The sequence below is a fragment of the Chiroxiphia lanceolata genome, chromosome 2, assembly GCF_009829145.1.
Source record: "Chiroxiphia lanceolata isolate bChiLan1 chromosome 2, bChiLan1.pri, whole genome shotgun sequence".
Classification (NCBI taxonomy): Eukaryota; Metazoa; Chordata; class Aves; order Passeriformes; family Pipridae; genus Chiroxiphia; species Chiroxiphia lanceolata.
In genome coordinates this window covers 28,482,301-28,504,154 of record NC_045638.1, presented here as the reverse complement: position 1 = coordinate 28,504,154, position 21,854 = coordinate 28,482,301, and the positions used below count along the sequence as shown (strand labels likewise).

Here is a 21,854-nt window from a genome sequence, read left to right as displayed (position 1 = left end):
CCCTTATCAGATGCAATCTCAGTTGTCTTTGCTTTCAGATTCAGATAAAAAGTATAAAAAGAACATTTTCTGACTGCAGCAAACACATAGACCAATATCACAATATCAGTGAGGAAAGGATGGAGTTTCTAAAGCAGAAGAGGGTATTTGAAGCTCTACTGCCCTCTGTGTCTCTAGAAGCAGGTGCAAGAATGACTCTGACTCAGCCTTGCTACTCCACTAGAATCCTTTAGACATTCATGATCAGCACCTGCTGAGCATCAGATAAGTTGTTCTGCTGTATGAATTGTGAGCACAGTGCCAAATTATCCCCAAGAAATATTAAGGAAGGATCAAAAAATACAGCGAAACTCTACTGCTTTAAGAGAAGAAGAGAAGTGCTCAGAATGAGCACTGGAAACCATGACAGGGCATGAGAAATCCCAATACTTGGCTTGTGTAGGGAATACAGCTTGGCCTGCCACTGATTTCATCCTCTATGATCTGCCATCTGCTTTCTCTTGTTGTCTGATGCATCCCTGCTTTATGATCCCAAAAAGAACTTCAGAATTTAGTAGGTGCTCAACACATAAATTAATATGGAATAATACAAATTTCTTACAGATATATGAATGTTTTAGAGATATGGTATGCATACTATGGATGTGAAAGACAGGAAAGCAGAACATCAATTCACTCAACTATTTTCTAGTTGTCATACTCTGTGTTTTTGCTAGTCATTGTTTCTATAGAGAGCGCCAAGAACAAACAGTACACATGTATGGACTTGATCCTCATGCAATGCACACATTTTTAATTTTTTTAAAATATGACATGTCTACTGGGACCATCTTTGATATACCTACCAATAAACCCCGAGGAAGGAGGGTTGGGCTGTATCTTCTCTTTAGTGTTCTCCTGAATGATGTCCCAGAGCTGCCATATAAACTTTGGATGGAGGATGTAAAATGGCTGGGTTGGATTCTTCCTACGATGCTGTACATAGGGAGTGAACAGATTGTAGTCTGGCTTCTTATACCACTGGAAGGAAAAAAGTAAGATGCTTTTTAATCTAATAGTATCAAATGTGTTTTGAACACTACATGTACAGTAACATAAACAGGCTTCATTTGGATTCTGCAGAACAGAAGCAAGGGTACAAAAGCAGCCTGCACTGGTAGATGTTTTTGCTAGAAAGGCATTCCTCACTCTGGGCTATTCTGTTTTCTTTCTTCATAGACTCCCAATAAATAATTGAATGCTGTGAGATAAGCCAACCCTATGTCCCCCTCACAGATCCACATTAAAGAAGGGGTTCAAAGAGCCCTGACGTGAGATCTGGGCCTGAGGGTGAATCTTCCTCTGAAAGTGTCCCTGTCCCTGCCAGAGGCAGCAGCAGCACATGAGGCAGACTGATGGCAGCCTGTGTAGGAGGCAGGCAGCCTCTAGCATCTGTTGCTAAGGGAGTTCAGCAGATGAAGGCTTACTTTCTACTTTGCAGCCTGCTCAGCTCCAAGCTCCCTGTGCCAAAAGCCATCAGATCAACTTGTCTACTGGAGCTGCAGCAACAGCCAAAGCAGAGACTCCCCCAGTGACAACCAGGTGGACATATGCTGCTCTCAGTGAGGGGGTGGACGGCAGGGCACAGATGGCTGTGTGACAGTGGACATAAAGGGAAGACTACTGGGGGACGAGGCCTGAGAAAGGGGGAAGAGATTTTCACTAGGATGTATTTTGTTTGGGAAAGCAGAGGGGAAGGTGGGGAAAAATGGATGCAATTTTTCACCTTTCCTGATAAAACCTCCTTCTGAAATCTAGCAATGTTTCCTCCTTGGCGAGCACACAGAAAACTCACTGTTATGTGAAAATAACAATGTTTTTTCACACAAACGCCATCATCCATCTATCCCCTAGCATCTCAGAACAGTGCATTCTAGGACAAATGCTACAGAAAAGTTTTTGATCAATAAACCAGCTTTGACCAATTCATGAAGAAATAGCATTCTCCACTCAGATGAAGACAGACCCTGGGGTTCATCGTGAAAAGTGAGAACAAGGAGACTATAGTGGTAAATACATTCATTTTTTCCACTGCTTTCAACTGATTGGGAAGAAAGGTCTAAGCAGACATCTTACCACATTTAGGTTTGCGGAGTAGGGAGCAGGATCCCAGGCAACTAAGACAACATCTTTATACAAGGAGCTGTCAACAAAGTGATGGTTTGGATTGGTGAGAATCTGCAAACATAGATGCAAAGAATTGGACACCATTAAAAGTATGTGGGATCCAGAAAAATGCAAAATCCTTATCTAAAATAAACAGTCCTACCCAGGTTGCTATTTGTTCTTCTTTAGTTCTGGTGGATTTTAAGCATCTGGTTTTGTTAAGAAAACATATAAAAAAAGAGCTTAACCATAAACAGCAGTCATGACAGTTTGAATTGGCAGTATGCTGAATTACTCTCCATCTGTGAGGGATGTGATGGGACCACTTGAGATGCTGCATAATTGTATATCAACATTACCGTGTATTCTGGAACTTGAAAATGAAAGGTACATTATTTTAAGACCGCCTGCAGGATCCTCTTAGACACAGAGCAGCTTTCTTTGAAGGGCTATAGCCCCCAAGGGTAATGTCTTTCCTGCTGCCCACCCCCTACCAACTTTGTGGTTGCTTTCTCATTTCAACAGCAAGTCAGTCTCATTTCAAGTAACTCCAGAAAGGCAAATTAGACCATGACTGTACAGGCTTGGTATACCTAAAAAACCAGTTCCAACAGCAGGCACACAATAGGGCTATATTTGAAGTAACTGTCATTTTGCTCAAATCGACTGCTTTCATATAACTCCTTCCTGCATCTCCTGGTACTCTGCCTGATCCTCCTACCCCACTGGAAGTTTACTCTTCGCTCCTGCTGGCTCACCCCTTCCAGAACCCTCCATGTGTAACCAGATCTCTTTGATCCCTGGTACCTCCAATGTCAGGCAGGTTCAAGCTGAATGATTTCAGCACTAGTCGAAACAGCATGACTTTGGTTCCAGCTGTTAAACTAATCAACATTCCAGACAAATAAATTCATATTCATTTTCATTTCCCTTTAGGATCCAATGAGTCGTATTTGATTATGCATATTTTTCTTCAGAAAAACAATATTGTTGCCATAGCAATATTTTCCCTACCATAAACTTTGAGCTTAATGATTTCCATCAGCCTTCTACAACGAGAACAGAATTAGTCATGTTGCTATCAGCATCCCCAACTCCATTTCTCAGAGCAGTTTTCACCTCAGAATGTAAACTCCTTTTTTGAGAGTACAGAGTAAACAGACCAAAAGGTCAAGATTTTAAAAGCTCGGTTCCAGAGTTACCACACAAAGGAGCTCTTACTTGCCTTTCAGGAAGCAAGAGCCCTTTGGAGGTAGCGTTCACACAAATTTCGCTCTCAGTGAGTCTGCATTCATATGTATGAGATGAGTTTTTTCCTGCAATAACAATATGTGTTGTGGCTGCATAGTCTTCTTTCATGTCCTTTGAGCTTTGACAGCAGAGAAGATGAGGGAAGTGGGCCACAGCAGTCTTTTTATCAAGTGAATATAGGAATTTTCAACATCAAGGAGGAAAGGAGGGTCAGTAAACCTGTATAGGTAACCCAGCTTCAGTACTGGTAGGGAAAGCCACTTTCATCACATGGCCTGTGCAGATTTCACACTCAGAGAGGACAACACTAGTTTCTCAGCAGGTGGCCAGAGTATCACGGGTGGCTTCTGACCCCTCTGAAGGTGCAGAAAGGTGGTGGGAATACAAGCACTTGTGAGGAAGCCGTGTGAGCTGACCCGGTAAGAACTTCAGCACGCCCTCTGTTTTCTGTTTCTTACGGGGAGTAAGCCTTATACAGTGCAGAAGAGAAGACCACGGGACCCTCCATTACCACTCCAGTGGCAGCATACTGCAGCAGCTCTGGGAGCCAGGAGGACCCCAGTCTGCCCTGCCGTGAGCAGTGGAGAGCAGCTAGTTTAACTATTTAATGTCTCAGAATTCGCTGGAGAGCTAACAAAGCTCAGATCACTCCCTGAGAGCATTTCTCTCTTCTGCTACAGGGAGCCTACTGAGTCTAGTCAGTTATAAGAATTTTCTAAACTCTTCTCCTTGCCTGGTACAAGTTCAGGCATGGTCAGCACCAGGACATTTTGGCAAACACGAAAACAGAGAACCATCAAGGAAAGGAAAAAAACCCAACAAAAACCAAAAAAGTAAAATAATTTACATGAAAATCCATGTTCTCTGATACACCAATTTCAGCACTAAAGCCAGAATAAGATATTTCTGCTTTCTTCCCCAAACAAAAGAAAGGGGGCATATTTAATCCAGACCACGATGGCAAAGAACATGAGTTTATACACACAAAGAACACACTCACGTAAAAGAGGAAGAAAAAAATGAACTCATAAGAATCACAGTAACTGAAAATTTCCTTCTCCTTCAGCAAGAATCAGTATGCACAGAGCATGCTTACATGGCCAACCATACTATTGGTGTTGACTAAGTAAACATTTCAATATGTCATAAAATTTCACAGTAATTCTGTTGTTGCTTTTTGTCTGCATTTCATGAAGAGAAAAGAGGTTTGGTTTGCCCAAGACTGGAATTCAGGCAATAGCTTTTTCAAAATTGAAAAACTACTCTCAACCATAAGGTGTCACTGTAGCTCAAGGCACAGTTATTTGTTGACACTCATATGCAGAAAATCCCATTTTCTGTTTCCATTCAGATGAACAAACTCACCTTATGTGTAATGCATAATAATTAGTGTACATTAAAGTTCTTTACTAGTTCATTCCAAATTTTTGAAGAATGATGACTTAAGTTACACATTAAGGCAACTCAGTTTCCATTTCTTTTGCCTTCCAGCAAGAAAATAATTGGGGAACTGGAAAATATGAGAAAAGAACTTTGGGATCACCACAACCTGCATTTTGTGAAGATCCTCCAGGCAGTGTGGCAAAGGTCTTCTATACTGACAGCTCTGGCATCCTGCAGAGCCTATTCAGATGCAGGACACATGAGAAACTTTACAAACCACTTCTTGAAATGAGGCTATCAAGTAACTACTGCAATCACTCTACACTGACAGCAGTGTGAACATCCCTGTAAGGGAAAACTTTTACCTTCTCTACATCATGACTGTTGAATCACTAGCAGCTTCACAGATTACCCAACACTTTCTCAGAGGTTATTAATTTAATGTCATATTGTACAGAAGTGACATTGACTTGAATTCACAAAAGGAAAATCTTACCTGAGAGTTAATGATCCGCATGGTTGTTTTATTTCCAACATCTTTTTCATAGCCACGTGTTGGAGCAGAATTAAATCTTAAAACAGCATCATGAGAATCTAGGAGCATAAATGAGGGGGTAACTTGTTTTTCTTAGTATATAGAACAGTAAATAAAACAAATGATCTAAACCAGTGCAAAATTTACACGTTTCTCCTAATCTTGATATTTTAAGGATGATAAACATTCTACTATGCGTAAACAAAATCCTCTTGCATCTGCCATATGTAATTAACGTAAAATCCAGTGAAAAACAAGTTCAGAACCGCCTATTAGTTTAGCTTGCAGTACTTAAATACTTCTCTTAATTGGATAAACTTAATGTGGGAAGATTATTAGTACACCCAGTACAGACAATTGTTCACTACTTCTATCACAAAATTTACAAAGAATTATTCCATGCAAAAGCATGTACACTACAAAGACATCTAATTGCACATTTGAATGAATAACAATCCTTAACCATAAGCTTGTGTTTCACAGTATTTTGTAATACCTGAAAATCCCAGACTACCCCAAGCCTATTAATCATACCATGTACTTATTCTCAAACTCAGTCTTAAAGAGCCTCTGTAGGGAAGCCAGCCCACATATCTGCTCACACACAAAAACCATTTTAAAGATCTTAGAAGTTTGGGGTTTGATCACAGATCCCTGTTACTTCCCGATGATGCCAAAATAACTGGTTCTCTCATTAAACAGCATGATCATGATGGGAGTGTTTCTGTCTTGCTGAATCAATGCAGAAAGAATCGTGTCTTGCTGAATATACCACCTAAGGAGTCTTTCTGCTGTGCCTTTTGCAATCGGATATGTCTCTCTTGTATTGGCCTCATAAGCCACCAGCGTGCCTGTAACAAACGTGGATAGAGCCTTCCTAAATCTTCGTTTGCAAAGCCTAGCCATGAGATGACAGTATTTCCATACCTACTTTCATTTAGGAAGAAATTCTTTACAGAAAAGGTAATCAGGTATTGGAATGGGCTGCCCAGGGAAGCGGTGGATTCTCTTTCACTGGAGGTTTTTAAGATGAGACTGGATGTGGCACTTAGTGCCATGGTCTAGTAACCACAGCGGTGTTGGATTAAGGGTTGGACTTGATGATCTCGGAGGTCCCTTCCAACCTGGCTGATTCTATGATTTAAAAATAGTCGGAGAGGTGGGGGACAGGAAGGCAAAAGGTGGAAAAGAAATTAACATTTTTGCTTGTGTTTCTAATAGGAACACAGAAGAGGGAGCTAAAGGCCTATGAAGGGAAGAGTCCTTTGCTGCTGCTTTCTTATGCCTTTTTTCCCCTTTGGAGAGTAAATCATAGAATGGTTTGGGTTGGGAGGGACCTTAAAGATCATCTAGTTCCAATCTCACTGCCATGGGCAGGGACACCTTGCACTAGACCAGGTTGCTTGGAGCTCCATCCAGCCTGGCCTTGAACTTTTCCAGGCATGGGGCATCCACAATTTCTTTGGGCAATCTGTTCCAGTGTGTCATCACCCTCATAGTAAAGAATTTCTCCCTAACATCTAAGTTTCCCCTCTTCTAGCTTAAAACCACTCACCCTTGTCCTGTCACTATCAGGGGCCTGCATAAAAAGGCCCCTCTTCATCTTTTTTTTGTAAACCCATCTTAAGTTCTGAAAGTAAGGACTTTTGCCTGCAGCAGTGTCATCAACCAAGGGTGTACAGCCTTAAACCCAGAAGTCATGTATGGAGTGTTTTCCCCGCTGTTGCTGACTTTGCCGTGCCTCTGTGGACATGGAGGTGCTCAGCAGGAATGGCAGGCTGAGTCCACAGAGCAGCACCACTGGCTGCCTCTGGTGCCTCCAAACTGTCAGGTTCACTTGCATTTTCAACCAAGAGCTGGTAGCCCTCGTGCCAGGTCTGGGAGAGGGCAGTCTTCCCCTACAGCTGTGCATGCACAGGGATAAAGAGCATTCTTAACTTTTTCTTTGTGGTCAGACTACCACTTTTTCAAGGATTAGAGAGAAGGTGGAAAGGCACGGTCAAGAGCTCAGCTATAACACACACTATCTGGACGCTGCAGGGGGAAGTATAACTTCAATAATACAAACATGCTGGAGCTTCCGGTTTCCATTTTAAGTGGGAACACTGGCATGACATGGACCTGTTGTAGCAAGTCCAGAGAAGGTCACTAAGATGATCAGACAGGGCTGAAGCACCTCTCCTATGAAGACAGGTTGAATTAAGGTTGTTCAGCCTGGAGAGGAGAAGGCTCCAGGGAGACCTTATAGTAGTTTCCAGTACCTAAAGGAGACCTACAGAAAAGTTGGAGAGGGACTTCTTACAAGGATGTGTAGGGGCAATGTAGGGGCAATGGCTTTAAACTGAAAGAGTGCAAGTTTAGATATAAGGAAGAAATTCTGTTCTGTGAGTGTGGTGAAGTGTGGGAGAATGCAAAGACTATGAATCCTGGAAAGAACGACTTTAGAAGCAGGTCCGTCACAACGGCAGCTCTCTGGGATCAAGTGGAGTGGAAAAACACCGACAATTCACGTTTTTATTGTACGGTTTTCCCTGGACTATGTAATTCCCCTACCCCCGTGGCCCCCCCCGCACAGTGCCATGTTGTCTCCCCTCCCCGAACCAGTCCCCGCCCCTGCACAAGCATTATTGGTTGTCTCATCCGCTTCTCCCCAATCCCTGGCTTGTTATTGGACTTTGGTCCTCCTGTATCCCCCACTGGTTAGCAGAGCCCTCAAGCCACTCCCTTTTCCCCAGACCTTGGCCCAATCACATTCCTCCTTCTAAGCCCTCCCCCGGAGACCTTAAAAGCCCACAGGAGTTTCAAATAAACCACTTTTCGCCCCTGGAATCCAGAGAAGAGACTTGGTGGCTCTTTCCTCCTTCTGAAGGGGGATCGCGCCACTGAGACCCTCTCCGAGAAACCGCGAGCGAGGAGTCACTAGAATAAACTCTGTTAGTGAGGCACTGGAACAGGTTACCCAGAGAAGTTATGGATGCCCCATCCCTGGAACTGTTCAAGGCCAGGTTTGATGGGGCCCTGAGCAACCCGATTTAGTGGATCTAGTGTAGGCCTTATCAAACCCCATCTCCTCCCTTTACGCAGCATCAGATGACAATTTCCCAATTAAATCAAAAGCTCTTCTGTAGAAAATGCCATAAGCTTCTGTGCCCAGAATCTTCCTAAGAAAACACACACAGGAGTGAGCAGAGCCCAGGTACTATGTCAAGCATCAAAGTCCATACCTGGGCTGCACCTGAATGTGCAAATATGACATGAAGCATGCTGTAATACAAAATTATGTAAATATGTCACAACGTGCTATGGATTCTCCAGTACAGCACTAATCCATACTAGTGTAAACTGGGTACCAGGGAACATTGACAGAAGATTCTGTTTCACACAAGGATAACATGCTGGAGAAGGGAGGAACTGTTAAGCTTTTTCACCTCAAAGATTTCTAAATTAGTGAGGCTTCATGTGAAGTTGGGGGTTACCCGGGTGTGATTTTAGCTGCAGGCCAGCTGGGCACCTCTGCTATGCTGGAAGCATAATAGTTTGATAACACTAGCAGATCTAACATATCCCAGAGATTTAAAGGAAACCTGTGTGAAACCCATCTGTGTCACAGAGATGATACCATGTGATAAAGAAAGTACTGTGATGTGAAGTCCTGGAACATGCAAGGATTAATGAGTGAACACCAAAAGGTTTTTATAAAGAGCTGAAGGAGATAACTCTTCTTGTTCCAGAAACAAGTTTTAGACATGCATTTCATCCTTCTTTCAACCCACTTAGCATACTGCACATGTACTACTAAAATGAGGACCTACTGAGACGATAACACAGTAGTGTAGTAGCATTCATTTTTAAAAAGAAAAAATGAAACTGACCTGAATTAGTTTTATGGTCCCACAATCCTTTTCTGAATAGCTACCACAAAACTCCCACCCTAAGGTGAGGAATTTTGAGTGACACCGACATCTCAGCAAACCTACAAGCTCACTGACTCAGTGCAGCAATGGAAAAACAATGGGTGAAGGTACTTGAACTCATTTAAATTCAGTCTCAGAAAAGAGGTCCGGGGACTTGATCTCAGTGCATGAAGCTACACAAGGGTGTGAATTCTTTATGTCTGTGAACTCTAAACATGCAAGAGGTGAAGAAGACACTCTACTGCTTTTTGTCACAGAGACAAAGTTCAGTTTGGGACAGCAATATAACAGCAATTCCTCTATGAGCCACTGCAAAATAAAGACCAGTACAACACCACTTCGCAGAATAAAACCTGAATAAGACTTTGATCTGCTAAAAATAAATGCATGTTGCAGAAAAATGTTGAATACAGCAGACCTGATGAAACCAGTGCCTCCTTCATACTGCAGGCTGTAATATGACAAGAAAGCATAATTGTTTTTTTTTAAATTAAATTATGACTTCAGGCCTGATTTTGTTTTCAGTTATATTGTCCTGAAAAGGAACAGCTTCACTAAGTCCATAAGTTTGCATTCATGCAACTCTGGGGAGAGAGAACAACCAGACTTTACAGATCTATGCTTGAGGAGAATGAATCTTTTGAAAGATGAACACGAACACATACATATACATATATATACACATGAATAGATGCATTTCACCCACCTATTTCAACTCCTAGAGAGGAGTTCAGTATTGCACCAGCAGACATAACTACTGCACAGCTTCCAAAGCCATGTGTATATAATTTGCCCAGTGGAATTTGGGGAACGTGCTTTTCCCATCCAAGAGTGGAGAATGGAGCCTCCTTGCCATCTATTGTTTTCACATTCACTCTTTCTTTTAGCTCACAGAATAGCTGGTCTCCTGTCAACTTGGAGTTTCGTTTCCCCTTGAACCGCACCCCATGCTTATTGGTACTCAAATAATCTTTCATCGCCTTCTGCAGTCGAGGGTTTAGCATCTTGGATGAGACATCCCCTTTCCAAAGCTTGTAAAGAAAGGATTTCGACATTGTAGAATACAGCCCATCCCAGTCATCAGATTCATCAAGCATCTGGCTTCTCCTATGCTTTATGCTCCTTCTCCTCATTCTTCTCTGATGGCTCCAGTTGTTCTGCAAAATATTTACTTCTGCATTATTCACATCAGCTGAGATGAATTTTTCTAGCTCTTGAAGGTGGCTGTGTGACCGAGGCTGACCAGCAGCAAATAAATAATCATCATTCACTTGGTAATCACTTTTTGATTTTCTTCCTAACTGGGATGCAAAAAACTCATTTTCATTTCTAAAGGCATCTTCCAATACAGTCCATTTCTTAGAATTTCCAGTCCCTGATTTAAATGTACCTAAGAGATCTTCATTAAGAAGTACCTCATTCCCATCAATGGTTTCAGAGAATGATGGATCATGAATGGCTCCCATGATGACTCTCTGCTTGCCTTGAAGGGGCAGAAGTCTCTTAGTTTCAATGTAAGAAAAGGAACTTGGAACTGGTTCAGCAGTGTTGCTATCTGTAAAATAGATGAACATCACCAGGAAAAGAAGACCCCATGCAAAGATACCAAACAGCATGAGTTGTTTCCATTGCTTCAAGTTAGGTTTCATGGCAATGCCTTTACCAGCTCCTCTGTGCCTTGAAGTATTGGTGAAGGAAAATGAAACCTGTAGAAAACATCAAGTACCATTAAAAATTGTTCTAAAAATAGATACAATTCAGAAATATTTTAACACACATTGATAGAAGGTGCAGAATTAATCTCCAAGCTGTAGCACAGAAGATTCAGTAGCAGAAACAAACTCCAGAGCCTGCAGACACTGTAGGAGTGACAGGCTTTGGCTGTAACCACACCGTGACAGCTGCTAGCTACAATCTGGTGGCCAGTTTCTACAGTAACACTGGATCCTGCCTTCAGGGAGATCATGTGCCTGTCTGCTTCTGATATACCCAATGTAGCATTAAGAGAGCAAAAGCAAAACCCATGCCTGGCTGCATGCACAGTGGGAACAATATTAGCTGTCTTCTCTTTTGCCACTGAAAGTCCTTATGTAGTGGAACTGTGAGCAAGCCTGTCCCCAGAGGGACTAGGCAGGGACAAACTCTAAGCTGGCAGCCATCCTCTGCCCACAGCCTGGAAAGGATGGTGCTCTGTGGATATCATCAGGGGGCATAAGGGAAAGCATTCCACCAGAGGGGAACCTTTACCTCAGCTGGTATGAACTGGCACAGCACGAGTGGCTATTTGTTGCCCAGTACCAGACCCAAGTAAGAATGACTGCTGTACCTCTGCCATGGATGCTTGAATGCTGCATGCCCACTGAGTTGGAATAAAGGAGTTCTGCACATCAGGGTCTGAGGGGGTTGTATTTTCCAAAAAGAAGAATGGATGGCACAACTATCTAAACACATTCCTTTAGGATAATATAGAGATTTACATAAAGGGGGTGGGTAGAGAATGCCAGAAATAGACCTGGAAATCTGTGCTCTACTAATATCTGGGGGTTTTGGACAGCTTGTGCATTAGTGGAGGCATGCATGGTCCAAATGAAATAAAGTCTGATCGAGGGGGCTGTGTTCCAAGGAAAATATACTAACACATTGCTGGACCATCAAGCACACTAAGCCCTTACATGAACCCACTTTCTTAATCAAGTGGTGTGGGCATCGGTTACAAAGCTGACTGAAGAAAGTACAGCCCTTCTCTATCATAAACCTTCACCATTCACCTCCCTGCACCATGGTCATCTTCAGCCTCAGTTGCTACAATTCAGTGTAACTCAGTGTACTAATTAGAGACAGATCACTTAACTGATCTGAATGTAAAAAGAAGCCCCTTCTTCCGAAGTTTTCTTTCTAACCCTATTTGTTTCAAGAGCCACTTAATGGTGGGACTTAAGAGTCACTTGTACCAGCCAGCTGCGATTAGGAAAGGAGAAGGGGTGTAGAGGCAGGCTTGGCTTTCATTACCAGCCTGTGCCTCAGGAGCCACCACCTCATCATATCACATCTGAACAGCACACACAGCTTACACACCTCTGATAACACACTGCCCACACCTGACCATCACGAGGGACCAAACCCAGTCACCATACGCTGTCACCTTTCTGCAAGCTGCTGAAGTACATCAAAGCTAAGTGCAAAGTTTAGATCAAAGCTATAACTAAGGCTGTGTTTTCACATAAAAAAACCCCCAGTAATAACACCAGTATAAGATGTTCCCCGCTCTGTCCCATATTCCTGCAATGTACCTCTGCTGCTGCCAATACCCCTGTGTACAGGGCTGGCATATTACAAACTGAACCAGTAAACTGATACAGCAGAGGAAATATTAGAGGGGTTTTTGTGTTTTAGTTTTGTTTCGTTGGGTTTTTTTTAAACTAGGTCAGCCCCTTTATCCACCACAGTGTGGTCACACAGCCAGTTGTTTCCGCACAAACAGGGAAATCGCCTACCACAATGCAGAGGCGAGAACAAACTGCAGGTTTTGTATTAACAGGGATAATTCAGGCTAGCATTTCTGCTGACCTCCTGAGAATGTGAGACTGCAGTATTACATTTCCAAACACAGTCTATTTTAATGATCTAGACAAAGCCTAGAACATTTGGCTCAAGGCAATGTCCAAACAGAGAGAGAATTCATAAAGTTACACTTGGATGACACAATTTTATTGCAAACACATTCATTTCTAATACACTGGAAAAAAAAAATCATGATTGTGATAACCCAGTGCTCCACACACATTTGGCTTGGCTCACAGAAACCACATGGGAGAAAGCTATTACTCCAACTAACCCATTTCCTACTTGCACTCTGCTGCTGCAAGATTTTTCTCTGCAGTACCTCGACACTCCCCCCACTTCTAATTTTAAATCACTGCAGGTGATGTCCTGTGGGAGTCGCCTTACAGTATATAGCTGTTGTGCAAGTGAGGTCTGCCCTGAACTTACTGCAACCTGCTCACTCATCAGTGTTCAGATGGTTTGCATTTTTAAATCAGCATTCTTCACCCATCTGAACTGCTTCCATCCCTTGTTATCATTTTTCCTGATATGTTTCCCCAGCACTTTTCAACACGTGGCTTCCAAACCACTGTGTAAGTTAGCCTTTGCTCAGTCAGATGTTTCTCCTGCTGAATATACATTTCTTACAGGATTGCAATGGTAGCATCTTGCATAATCTTTTTAACAGATAAGCTTGCAGGAAGTCAAAGTTATAAAGGAAGAGGTCACTAATATTTTTTTGAGGTATTGAGTCACGTAACAAGTCCAGCCACAATTTAAAATAATCCATAACAAAATCTCATGTTTTTCTCATTTTTTTCCCAGGCTTTGTTGTATCTTATAAACAGAATATTTTGATAAGAAACCAAAAGGTTTAGTCTGACTTCAGGTACAAGACTACAAAACTTTCTAATTGTCTGTGATCACATGTGTTTGGTGCAGCAGACTGCCTGAGCATAAAAAATTAGTCAGGACTCCTAAATTCAATATTCAGGTTAAAATCTGACAAAGGACTGAGATGCATTATTAATTATTTTTAAATTAAGGTAAACTAATTTCCATCCCCCACCCCCAACACTTAGGACGTCATGAAAGCACACTCATCTTGGTCAGCATGGACATATAAGCATGCATATGATTACCTTCTTTGTGCAGAAAAAAAATCATCTGTGTAAAATAAAAACCAGCATACAACAGTATATTTGTCAACACTGCAAGCAAAAGGAGAGGGACCAATGAGAATAAATCCAAAAACTTTACACATTAGCCACCACAGAAGCTTATCTGCAATTCCTCATTGCAAGTGGGGCCTCAAAAAGGATACTCAAATCTCTTGAAGACCAGAGCTATGCAGGCAAATCTCTGTGCTGCTTTAATGTTTTTTTGCTCACAAGAAATGCCTTGTCCTCCAGTAGTACAGCTGAGCTGGAAATGAATTCAAGGTCATTACTGTATTAGTTGCAAGAGGACTTCTACAACCTCACAGGATCTTGAAAGCTGTGTGTGGAAAGCTGCACTAAGTCCAGAGAAATATCAGTTTATCTTATCTCCCTCTACTATAAACATCCAGTCCTCTACCCCTCAGCCCCTGCAGCTTCTCACACCTCACAGTCTCTGACTTTGAGAATGTCTGGGAGGAGAGGGCAGCCCTTTCGCATGCTCCCCACCACCCTCCCGCTGGCAGCAGACCCCTGCGCTGCTCACAGGGGTATATTCCTCTTTACCACCTGGGGATGCACTTGGATTCTCGCCCTGTGCTGCTTAAGGCAGCACATCTCAATTGAAAAGAAAAAAACATTTGTGTAGGACACCAGAAGTGATGATTGCAATGAATTACACTGGCCAAATAAATAAAAACAGGTGGTTTCATGGGTGCAATTACTGAAATCCACTGGATGCTTCAGGAATAAACTTCCATCTCTCCCTTATTTATGCTCATCATACAGCTTCCAAACTGTTAAAGCAATTCTACACAAGTTTTTAAATTATCATTTACGTTTCTCATTCCAGCTTCACCATCCCTGCCATTAATAATCCTCTCTACTTACAGACAACAGAGACTGCTGGAGTCAAAGCTCTTGCTAAGGAGGACCAGAGGAATAAGTCTACCCCTGGGGGAAACACCCAAGACTTAACCCAACCCAGCTTCCTCTTCAGCAGAAATAATAAGTCTGTTTGCCCCAGAGGCTGAAGATTTCATTTTCTTACATATCTCCCGTCTGATGGGCTCTTTCAATCATTAACTGATTGCAGTTCCAAATACCATATGGAGAACAGTTTTTTCTTACCCAGTCTGGTTGTTTGCACAAAAGCCATGGAAAACATTAGACAAGGTACAAACCAGTGAAGTGGGCAGAAAGGGGGGACTTATTTGCTTAAGAGAAATACTAGCAGCAGCTATGAAAAAGAAAGGTAAACCCTAGTGGTATCTTAGAGGCATCCCAGGAAATAAAGGCAATTCCCCAATGGAAATTAAACGCTGATTTTCAAGAAACGGTACCCACTTGTGGGAAATTTCATTTTGCTATGCTAAGATGCAAGAAACCAATGAGTTCCCTCTCCCTTTATAAAGCCCATTGTTTTGCAACAAGGAGCACTTTTCATTTTTCTGAAGTAGGCCTCCTGACTATTTCTTAAATGAGAAGAGATGGATGAGGGAGATTTTTTTTTTATTCCTTTGAAACATTCCTTCCTTTCAACACTGTCTATTGTTAAAATTAATTTGTACAGACCCTGGCAGCTCAGAGGTCAGGACGGTTCAAGTTGATGTGCTAAGATGTGTACTGTTATGTTAAACAGGGTTTTTCTTGGCTGCAGCTTTACAGCAAGAAGGTCACCTCAGGGTTATTTGGGGTAGCAAATGTTAGCCGTGGGCAACCGTTCCCAAAGGGCTGAGGATCAGACCAAGGTTTACTTGATGGAAAGCTTAGGCAGCCTGAACAGACAGCAAATGCTCCTTTAGTTTGCTTCATCTCTCAGTCAGCTAATTCCAGCGTATTAAGAAACCTCTGGCATAGGGCAAGACGGCTGGAGGCTGCATTTCCAGGGTGGGGAATACACTCATCCTCTCATGTGGGGAGTGCCAAATTGGTTTTAGTGTTATCGCATCATTTCTGCGGTGGAAGCCACACAGTAGTCAGCAACAGACAGGCAAGACTGTGGGGAGTGGTGACTGCCAAACGATGTATATTAGTCTGTGGATGGCCTGGGTATTTGTCTTATTGGCTGTGATTATGCCTCCTAATTAATGAATCTCTTTTGGACAACTTCCTTGTTAGTCCCGATAAATCTGGCTCTTTCCTTCAACGTTATTCAGAGGAGTCAAGCTGCATACAGTATTATTTGTGGCAACCTAAAACAATGTCTTCTGAAGTGAAGAAAAAACACCCAAAACCAAAGAAGCAGGATTTTTTTTCCAGTATTGCCTTTTAAACCTATTTTAGTTATAAACTTAGGAAAAATTAGGTATTCAAATGATGGTATTGCTAACCTGAATCACCACTAAACGAGGCATCCCAAGCTAGGACATTTGGAAAGCACAGTCTCAGGTTCTTGCTTTTGAGGATGCAGGCAGGCAGTGTGCCTTTTCTCAGGTCCCCTAATAAAACCGAGGATTTCAAGTAAAAGGGGAGGTGCTGGAGTGACTTTTTTTTTTATTTTTATTTTTACTAATGACCCACTTCCAGAAGCTTAGGCTGTAAGAAAATTGCCAAATACAGTGAAACTTACAGTAAAACTCACTTGAGTTAGCAACCTGGCAGCTGGAGAAATGCTCAGTGGGGTTTCTGTTAAGGAATGTGTCCTAGATTATTCTGCAGGAGAATGGGGGCTTAGATGCATCAATCTCTGGGTTTTAGTGGGAGGTCAAAGTTATCTTCTATGCATCTGATATCTACTCTCCACCCCCCACCATAAAGTTCAAGCTGCCTAGCATCAAAGCCAGCTATCACTTTCCCACAGCCCACAATGCCACCTGCACAGTCCAGAGACCACATACAGGTTATTTGAGTGTGGGCTGACAGAAGGGAAGTAAAAATAGCTGTACCAGCTCTTAGCCTTCACATATAGACTTTCCCACCACCAATGGAAACGTTCAACATGGCAGCAATGGTCAGAGAAAACCTGGCTTCGCAGTGACTGACTGCACCTCGGGGGACAACCTCCACCTACTCAACTTGCAGTAGCTTCTCTCAGGAGCCATGACAGCAGCTCTCACTCTGACATTCCCTGAGATTCACCACTCCAGCCAGGATCTCCTCCCAGATTTCAAGTCAGGGGAGACAACTCAACCTCTTTGTCTCTTCCAGACTGGTTATGAGTCAATCACAGCCTTGTTATTCTAACTGAGGGTTTCTACAGAAATGCACTACATACCACTTCACGTGAAATTCAGTACAACTTCAGTGTAAACTACTTCCAGGATCTTTAATCAAAATTACAAAGGGGCAGCAGCATCACAGAGTTATGCTGAAAACAAGCAATTTTCACAACATAAATCACCCCCCACAGCCTCTCAAGGAGGCCCTCACATAGCCACATACTACCTGCACTCAGCCTTTTCTATTTCTGATCCCTGTTTTTGCCATTTGCACTTGCCATACCTTTGTCATGTCCCTGGCCCTGTTTACAGCAGGACACAAAGGTTCAAGGCTGCTTCAAGTTATTGCAAATGCCAGTGGAGCTTGGTCCACCATGGACAGGGGTGCAGAAATCACCACTTTGGCCACAGTCCCTAGGATACCCTCACACACAGTAAAGAAGCATATGAAGTATCTTTTCTACCCTTGCAGATCTACCAGTGTGTTTTGGATGGATTTTGCTCACATTTCAGCTGCCAGAGCACTGCCTTTTGATCCAAGCAGCGGGGGGGGTGGGGGGGGTGGGGGGGGTGGAGGGGAATCAACTCATCTACATCAGTATAAAACCACCGCAGATAGCCAAAGACAGTGCAAGTCACTTTTCCAAAGCAAAATTCAGTATGCCACTGCACAGTCATACTGTGCATACAATCCAGCTTTGTACAAACACCATCCTAGCTGGTTCCACTCTAACACCTCAGCAGTTCTCTTGCAGAACAAACCACAGAGCCGCACGTGGTTTTTCTGTGCTACCTTTGTGCAGCTCTCTCACATAAACTGCAGCTTGCAGAGGAACTGCAGTTGTTCCCAGAGGATCTGATCACCATTAAGGTCCTGCGAAGCCAAACTCTGTGCAGGCTGAAACATCAAGCTCGCTGAAGATAAAAGCCAGGTGAAGATAAAAACAAGGTGACCAGACTAATGGCCATCACTCACTTGTGCATCCTGCATTCATATTCGTACATAACCACCTTATTAAGGTATTTAGTTTTATTGCTGCAGTGAGGTCAATGAGGAGAAAGTGAGTAGCACAACACAGGAAGGAAGAAGCAAGGGCTGAGGGAGGCTGTGGCACTGGGCTGGATGGGAGGAAAGTCCGCCTGTAGGGCGGTATAGAGGATAGAAAGGCAGAGAGACTAAAATAAACTATGCTCACAGTGCTAGTGGAAGAGCAAAACAATACCTGCCAGAAACAGGGACGCCTCAGCACCATGGGGGTGAGAACTGGAAGCGAAAGCTTCCTTTCACTGGAACGATCACTTCCCCTTTGGGGAAGCACCAGGAGAGCCTTCTACTGCTGAGGGCAGGCTCTGGACCTGAGCATCCTACCCTGTTTCTCCCAATCAACAAATGGGAAAGAGGCCACCATGTTCCTTCAGCAGGTGGGAGGTCTGCGTGAGCGGCAGGACCTGCGCTGTGTCTTTCCCTCTTATTCTGGACAGTCCACCCCAGTTTAATGTGCTGCTTCCTGCCAACCCTGTGCTTGGGAAAGGGGACTCTTGGGCACTGACCCTGTTCCTTGCAGATGGAGCACAGCCCTTGCACCAGAGCACCCTTGGGCTGAGCTTTGCAATGAATTAGCACCCAAAACAGCTGCACATATTTTCCCCTGTGAATGTTACTTCACACCCCACGCAGAGATGCTCCAAAATACAGGCACAGATGGTGCCTTAGGACCCACAACACAAGCAGGGGTTTATGCCCATCTTCAGCACAGCCTGGCTTTCTGTGGGACTTATTCTTCCCTGCCCAAAGAATAAGATTTTAATCCCATTCCCCCTAGCAAAAGAAGAGTTCAGGAGCAGCCTGTGCTTATGTTCTGTTGTCATGTGTAACTAAACAGGATGGCAAGAACATCTTAATGCCCCAAAACAAGAGAGAGAGATGCAGAGAAATGGACAGTACTACTCAGTCTCTAATAAAACATAAGAAAAAAACCCCAGCCAACAAACATAACTGCATTTGGTCCCTCCCTCTTTTTAAGGGACAGCTTTTGATACCATACTTGCAAAAACACATAATTCAAAAAAGGAAGGAAGTGCTCTGAGGGTTTTTTATTTAAAGCTTAACAGGATAAACAAATCACAGTCTCATTAAATCACACAAATCTCAGGCTGCACACAAGACTAAACCACGAGAAATAGGACGTTACAAATCCTCATGCAGTTCTACACTTCCAGCACAACAGCTCATTTTATTTCTGCTCTTGGCAAGGTTAGAATAAAAGGCTTCTTTTCTTTGCTCCATAAATGTTTTTAGATGCTATATCACTTGAACTTAACACAGCAGTAATTGCACTGAAAAAGGGCAATCTGAATTGCATCCTGAAAGAAGGAAACATTTATGCTAACGCACACATGAACAGAGAGCACAGTTACAAAAGGTCTGTTTCAATTCTATCACAAAAAACTTGACCAAATTCGCTAACTCTTCCAGGCAGAAGTGGTTGGAGAATTTTCGTTTTCTTCTCTAAAGTAACATTTCTGAGATATACTGATTATCCAGATCTCAATATAGCAGTATATTTTACATCTGCCAGTATGTTCTTACTGTATGTTTCTAACCCTGTAGGCACTGTTTTGCTTTCCTTTTTATTACTAACTTCTTTATTAGACTATAGTTTGTCTTTTTACCTTTGTTCCAGAAAGCAAGCAAGCCTGCCCTTGTTTAAAAACTCTAAAATAGGACAAATTGTAACAAATTGTTACTTATTTCTCAGCTGTATCTCAGTGCCAATTTCTATTTGTTTTATGTTAGCAAAATAATTGTAGGAGGCCGTTTAGAAAATCATCATTGTTAACGGCTCATTTCTATATACTTACATACATACATACAAACGACATGCCTTCTATGCGCTTATTTGCCTTAGGCTAAAAGCTTGAATGAAAAATTTCACCCTGGAAGAAGGCCTGTCAAACTGAAGTATGAAGCCAATTTTGCCCTTGTTACATTACAATCTAAAAATGAAGTTTCCTGGACTAAAATAATTTTCCCCCCTTTTTGTATATTTTAATATTTAACATGACTATGCTGATAATAAGCCAACTTACACTAGTTGGGATGTTTTGTTTGGCTTCATAAAGCAAAATAAAGTGGCATTAGTATTCTTTTGTCTTTCTTTCTCTCTGTTCTGGCACTGTTTTATGCATGGCTCTGGGCAATATTAGCTTAAACTATGACTAGATCAACAGAAATCTCTTCTGTAGGGGATACAGCTGTTTGTAATCTGACACGAAACACTGAAACCTGAATTCTACCTGCCTGGAAATTTTGCAGAGAAACAGGATCTCTAACAACTACCATTGTGAAACCAGTATGAGCAATAGTTAAAAAGCAAGGTTGTTGGTTGGATTTTTCATAGCCTTTTCTCCCAGCACTTGCCATTCATTCCCTACAAATACAACTGGCTTAACAAGGTGGAAGTAGCAGAAAAAACATCAGGGTCTCTGAAATCTGACACCATAAAAACAGTGAGAAAGTGAGGTGAGAAGAAAGACAGCTGGCTAGTTCTCAAGATTATTTGCATTTGTTGTTTTTGTTATAAAAGTTGAAATGATGGGATAAGATTCTGAGACCATCCTCACCGGATGTAACTATGGAATTACCATTTGATGGTAATTTTCACCATCATAAAAGACAACAAAATCTGAAACCTTGTGTTTTGAGATCTACTACAGATGAATCTGTGGAAGAGTAAATACTTTTCTTTCCAAGATACTTGGCAGAGGTTTCTGTCATGCCTTTAAAGTAAAGTCTCAATTTAAATACTGACTTTGAAACCTGAAGCTAACCAGTATACATGCAATATATTCCTTTCCTTCAATTGTTCAACAGATGGGATTGTCAAAATTTTCATTAAAATATTGCTTAGTATTTCAATTGATGGCTATGTCTCTTCTTGGTTTTCAGCCAACAGGTAGGCCTTTGAATTACTCCTGATTTCATTAAAAGAATACCCTTTCAAGATTGCCTTTAAGTAGCTGAGACACGTAAACCCTTGCTTGTCTTTTGCACACTCTGCTTAGAAGATGCAGATAAAGTGCATCTTCTTGCCTGGCACAGAGCATAGGTGTCCTCTCAGGAAGATGTCACAAACATCTGAAACTTGTTTTCTCCCTCTCCTCTCCTCTTCTCTTTCCCCTTGCTGCACACTGACAATTCAGCATCCATGGGAACACCCCCTCTCAGCTGTGGCAAGGAGTAGCTGAGGTCTGCCCTCACTCCCCTAGCACACCCACCTACTTGCTTTCCCAGGGGACGTCTTCTGAGACAGTGCTTGCTTCTCTTCAGGTTCGTGGCATTCCCAGGGAACATGAGTTCATAGTGGTACTGTCTGCCATTTAGAAAAGCTATTGGTAACATTCAAGCCAACCATTTGGAGAGTCAGGAAAAAAAGTTCACAAGGGTGGAGATGAATGTTTATGTGATTTTCCTCCTTGCCTAGGATAATACAGCCCCAACCTTTGTCCGCATCTTCTAAGTGCTTAAGGCACAGGGCAAGTAATAAAGTGAAGCCAATTCACTGCCCTAAATCAATGAGACGAAGGTTGTCTCTGCCAACATGAAAAGAGACTGTTCTGAAAAAGAAATCTTTGTTTTAACATAGGTTGATTCCTCAGCAACACCCAATCCTGTCAAATCTATTATGCTGATGGGGTTTAGTCTTACTTCAATCCCATTCAGATACTAAATAAATGGGGAAAAAAAAATTAGTCTGATGTAAAA

The 21,854-nt window shown here is 42.4% G+C and overlaps 1 protein-coding gene across 3 annotated transcripts in view; it reads right to left on the bottom strand.

Annotated features, from left to right (window-relative positions):
• The window catches only part of ST6GAL2 (ST6 beta-galactoside alpha-2,6-sialyltransferase 2), a 173,437-nt gene that overhangs the window by 15,164 nt on the left and 136,419 nt on the right, over window positions 1-21,854 (bottom strand). For 2 of the 3 annotated variants that reach the window (XM_032679843.1, XM_032679842.1), the window contains exons 2-5: window positions 9,935-10,934; window positions 5,276-5,373; window positions 2,116-2,217; window positions 846-1,020 (exon numbers count right to left, since the gene is read on the bottom strand). In XM_032679843.1, coding sequence (XP_032535734.1) covers window positions 846-1,020; window positions 2,116-2,217; window positions 5,276-5,373; window positions 9,935-10,877 — 1,318 coding nt within the window. In that variant the 5' untranslated portion in view covers window positions 10,878-10,934. Of the gene's footprint in view, window positions 1-845; window positions 1,021-2,115; window positions 2,218-5,275; window positions 5,374-7,867; window positions 8,141-9,934; window positions 10,935-21,854 lie in introns of those variants that run through there. The other variant, XM_032679844.1, reaches the window with a different exon arrangement.